The following is a 5191-nucleotide window of genomic DNA, read 5'->3' on the forward strand; positions in this document are numbered from 1 at the left end:
GTACACACCCAGGCCCCAGCCGAGAGGGGCACAGACTCACAGCAGAGGGTACACACCCAGGCCCCAGCGGAGAGGGGCACAGACTCACAGCAGAAGGTACACACCCAGGCCCCAGCGGAGAGAGGCACAGGATCACAGCAGAGGGTACAGGCCCAGGCCCCAGCCGAGAGAGGCACAGACTCACAGCGGAGGGTTCAGGCCCAGGCCCCAGCCGGATGAGAAGGGTGTCTATTCACTCTAGCCCCTCTGGGACACTGAGAACAATATCACAGGTACAGGCAGAGGAACTGTCAGTGCCCAGGGAAAATGACAGTGACATTGAGGAGCTGGGTGCCAAGGTTAAAGGGCTGCAGGCGCTGCAGGGAAAGCTGTGCAGTGAATGGCAGCTGACCGAATCCCTTCCCACAGAGCAGCAGGAGCGAAAGGTGGGTGTCAGATTACAAGGGTTGGAATGTCTGTCTGTGCATGCACGTGTGTGTGTGTGTGTGTGTGTGTGTGTGTGTCTGTCTCTCTCCTTTTCTGCCTGTGTTTGTGTCTCTCCCTATGTGTGGCTCCCTAACATCTATCTCTCTGTCTCTATCCCATCAATATCTGTGTGTGGGTGTGGGGATGTGTGTGTGGGTGTGTACGTCTCTGTCTCTCTCTCTCCCTCCCATCTCTCTCTGTCTGTCTCTTTCCCCCCTGCTCCCCCATCTCCCTGAGTGTATGTGTATGATGCACAGATTTTTAATGAGTGACGGGTTGAAGGGTTATGAAGAGCGGGCAGGAAAAGTGGAGTTGAGGCCGAGATGAGATCAGCCGTCATCTTATTAAATAGAGGAGCAAACTCGAGGGGCTGAATGGCCTCCTCCTGCTCTGAGTTACGTCCTTATTAGAAATAGGAACAGGAGCAGGCCATTCAGCCCCTCAAACCTGCTCTGACAATCAATAGCTTCATGGCTTGATCCGACACTCCACATGTCCACATTCCTGCCCTTTCCCTGTAACCCTTCATTCCCTGACTGATCAAGAATCTATTGATCTCAGCCCTAAATATACACAAGGACTCTGCCCCCCTACAACTCTCTGTGGCAAGGAATTCCAAAGACTCTTAACCCTCTGAGAGAAGAAATTCCTATCATCTCAGTCTTAAATTGGTGCCCCTTTACTCCAAGACTATGCCCTCTGGTCCTAGACTCTCCCATGAGGGGTAACATCCTCTCAGCATTTACCCTGTCAAAGCCCCTTTCCACTTTCTGATTCCATTTGTCCTGAGAACTTTATCTAACTCCCTGTTGAAATGTTCTGTTCTATTACCATCGTGTGCTCATGTAAGAAATCATTTTTTTTATTCATTCACGGGATGAGGGTATCGCTGGCTGGCAGCATTTATTGCCCATCCCTAATTGCCCAGAGGGCAGTAAGCGAGTCAACCACATTGCTGTGGGTCTGAAATCACACGTAGGCCAGACCAGGTAAGGATGGCAGTTTCCTTTCCTAAAGGATATTAGTGAACCAGATGGGTTTTTCCAACAATTGGCAATGGATTCATGGTCATCATTAGATTCTTAATTCCAGATATTTACTGGATTCAAATTCCACCATCTGCTGTGGTGGGATTCGAATCTGTGTCCCCAGAATGTTAGCTGGGTCTCTGGATTAACAGTCCAGTGATAATACCACTAGGCCAATGCTTCCTCTGACTTGTCTGGATAACAAACCACTGACATCCATTTGAAACCCACTGACTCCCATAATTACCTCGACTACACCTCCTCTCACCCACCCTCCTTCCAAATGCTATCGCATTCTCCCAATTCCTCCACCTTCGCCACGTCTGCTCCCAGGATGAGGTGTTCTACTCTAGGACATCCCAGATATCCTCCTACTTTAGGGACCGTAGTTTCCCTTCCTCTGTTATTAAGAATTCCCTCAACCGCATCTCCTACATTTCCCGCACTCTGCCCTCAAACCCCCCTCTCCCCAACAACAATAAGGATAGAGTCCCCTTTGTCCTCACATACCACCCTACCAACTCCCAAATCCAACGCATTATCCTCCAACATTTTTCCTTCCCCACCCCTGTCTGCTTTCTGCAGGGACTGTTCACTCCGTGACTCCCTTGTCAGCTCCACAATCCCCACCAACCCCTCCACCACACCCAGTACCTTGCCCGCAACCACAGGAGATGCTACCCCTCCCCCACACCTCCCCTCTCACCTCCATCCCAGGTCCCAAACATTCCTTCCAGATCCCACAGAGATTCACCTGCAATTCATCCAACCTGATCTACTGTATCTGTTGCTGTTGATGTGCTCTCCTCTATATCAGGGACCGGTTCGTGGATCATGTGTTCTCTGCACGCACCAACCAACCCGACCTTCCAGTTACCATCCACTTTAACTCCCCCTCCCAGTCCCCTGGTGACATGTCCATCCTTGGCCTCCTTCACTGTCAGAGTGAGGCCAAACCTAAACTGGAGGAACAACACCTGATATTTCACCCTGGGAGCTTACATCCCAATGGCCTGAATATTGACTTCACCAGCTTCAAAATCTCTCCAGCCCCAACCTGTCCACCTTCTGACTCACCTATCCGCTCCACCCTTCCCACTGACCAACCACAATAACCCCCTAACTGCATCCATCTATCTGCATGTCAACTATCTCCATCTCACCTATCCTCCCCCAGCTCCACCCCAACATTAATTTCCGGGCTCCCCTCCCCCTCCCCAGCCCTGATGAAGGGTTTTGGCCCGAAACGTTGACTTTCCTCCTCCTCAGAAGCTGTCTGACCTGCTGTGCTTTTCCAGCCTCCCACTTATAGACTTAGATTTTTTATATATTTTATATTTTTCACTGTATCTCAATACGTGGCAATAATCATGAATCAAATCAAATCATTGTTTTGGCCTCAACCACTTCCTGCAGCAGAGAATCCCACAGGCTCCCCACTCTCTCGAAGACAAGTCTCCTTTTCTCAGTTGGAAATGGCCCACCCTGTCTCCTTAGACTGTGACCCCTGATTGTGGACTTTCTGGTCATGGAGCTTGCTTCTGGTGTTTACCCTTTCCAAACCCGATAGAACTTTATAGGGTTCTCTTGAGTTTTCCCCATGTCATTCTTTTTGTTTAAATTCTTCAAATAGAATACTCTCTCAGAGAGCTTCATACATGGTTTCAGCTTCTAATGCTCTTATCCATTTGTCAACATTACTTTGTTTAACCCTCTCGAGTTCAGAAGGCTATTTCCTTAAATCCCAGAACTTCTGCTTGTTTGCCTCAGGCACTAACTCATATGCAGCCAATATAGTCTTTTTTACTGTGTCATAATCCTGAGAAACCTCCTCTGATAGTGAAGCATAAATTTCCTGTTAACTTGCTCTGCGTGAATAATGTTCAGTCCTATTTTACCCAATTTATTTGCCTAGGTATTTTCTCAAATACCACAAAGAATGCCTCTACATCCTTTCCTCAGACTTTTGTCAGGCCTCAGCAAACTTAGATATTTCCTTTTGGATTTCAAATTAGGACTTGGATTCTCTCCATCTACCTCTGACATGGAATGCCGTGCCTGCAAAAATAGTAGACTCGCCCACTTTAAGGGCATTTAAATGGTCATTGGATAAACATATGGATGATAATGGAATAGTTTAGGTTAGATGGGCTTCAGATTGGTTTCACAGGTCGGCGCAACATCGAGGGCCGAAGGGCCTGTACTGTGCTGTAATGTTCTATGTTCTATGTCCTGATTCACCTGTATTTTAAGCTGTTGTTCATGTGCCTTCCTTTTCTCTTTGCATTTCTAACTTACATATAGATTGGACAGACCAAACTAGTAATGATATTGTGAAGGAAGATTTCCTGGAGTGGGTATGTGAGTTGTTTAGACTAATACATTGGGGAACCAACCACAGAACAGGCTATTCTAGACTAGGAATTGTGCAATGAGAAAGGATAAATTAACAGCCTAATCGTACAAGGCCTGATGGGGAAGAGTGACCATAATACAATAGAATTCATCATTAAAATGAAGAGTGATGTAGTTCAATCTGAAACTAGGGTCCTGAATCTAAATAAAGGGAATGAAGAGAATATGAGGCAGTAATTATCAAGGTGGGACTGGGGAACCTTCCTAAAGGGGTTTACGGTGGATAGGCAATTGTTCATATTTAAAGAACGTGTACGTCAATAACAATAATTATTCATTCTTGTCTGGCTCAGAAATGAAAGAAGAAAGGTGTTTCAACCATTGTTTGTAAAAGAAATTAGGGATAGTATTAGGGTGGCACGGTGGCTCAGTGGTTAGCATTGCTGCCTCACAGCACCAGGGACTCGGGTTCAATTCCAGCCTCGGGCGACTGTCTGTATGGAGTTTGCACATTCTCCATGTGTCTGCATGGGTTTCCTCCAGGTGCTCCGGTTTCCTCCCACAGTCCAAAGATGTGCAGGATAGGTGGATTGGCCATGGGAAATTGCCCATAGTGTACTGGTGGATGGAGGGTTACCATGGATATGGTAGGGGGGATGGGTCTGGGTGGGATGTTCTTTGGAGGATCAGTGTGGACTCGATGAGCCGAATGGCCTGCTTCCGCACTGTAGGGATTATATGATTCAATTTAAAGAGGACATGTATAAAATTGCCAGAAAAAGCAACAAGCCTGACGATTGGGAGCATTTTAGAATGCAGAAATAGAGGGCAGTTTTATTTTTAATTCTTTCCTCATGCTCAGGTTATTTTCACTATCCCTGAATGTCAGCTAATTCTGATATTTCATTCCCTGGAGAACTTTGCTTCTCTTGTATTTCCTGAATTGCAAGTTCTGTACCTAATTACCTCTGTATTCTTACCTCTGTAGTGCAATGGTGCCTCCAGATTACCTGCCAAGTCAATCAGCCTGGTCTTTGGATATTCTCTATGACCATCAGTCAAACTCTGCCAACTGCAGCAAATCCTTTGTCAATTCCGGGGCCATCTCTTCAATGAAGTAAAAATCTGCTGTTTTCCTCCCCCTTTGTTATTTCCATTTCGATCCAAACATTCTGGTTGCCTCTGTTTCAAATCACTCCTGAGTGAGTCCCCACATTTTATAAGCAGTCCCCCACGACCTACACACACACACACACACATGCACACACACCTCCCCACTCACATACTCACACAAATACACACACACACCCCCACTCACATACACACACACACACACACACCCC

General features: G+C 46.9%; 1 protein-coding gene across 1 annotated transcript in view; it reads left to right on the forward strand.

The window, feature by feature from the left end:
• The window catches only part of rnf8 (ring finger protein 8, E3 ubiquitin protein ligase), a 23357-nt gene that overhangs the window by 5553 nt on the left and 12613 nt on the right, over window positions 1–5191 (forward strand). The window contains exon 4 of the mRNA XM_048597480.1: window positions 97–425. Within this exon, the coding sequence (XP_048453437.1) occupies window positions 97–425 (329 nt within the window). The remainder of the gene's footprint in view (window positions 1–96; window positions 426–5191) is intronic.

The sequence above is a fragment of the Rhincodon typus genome, chromosome 5 (assembly GCF_021869965.1).
Source record: "Rhincodon typus isolate 14 chromosome 5, sRhiTyp1.1, whole genome shotgun sequence".
NCBI lineage: Eukaryota > Metazoa > Chordata > Chondrichthyes > Orectolobiformes > Rhincodontidae > Rhincodon > Rhincodon typus.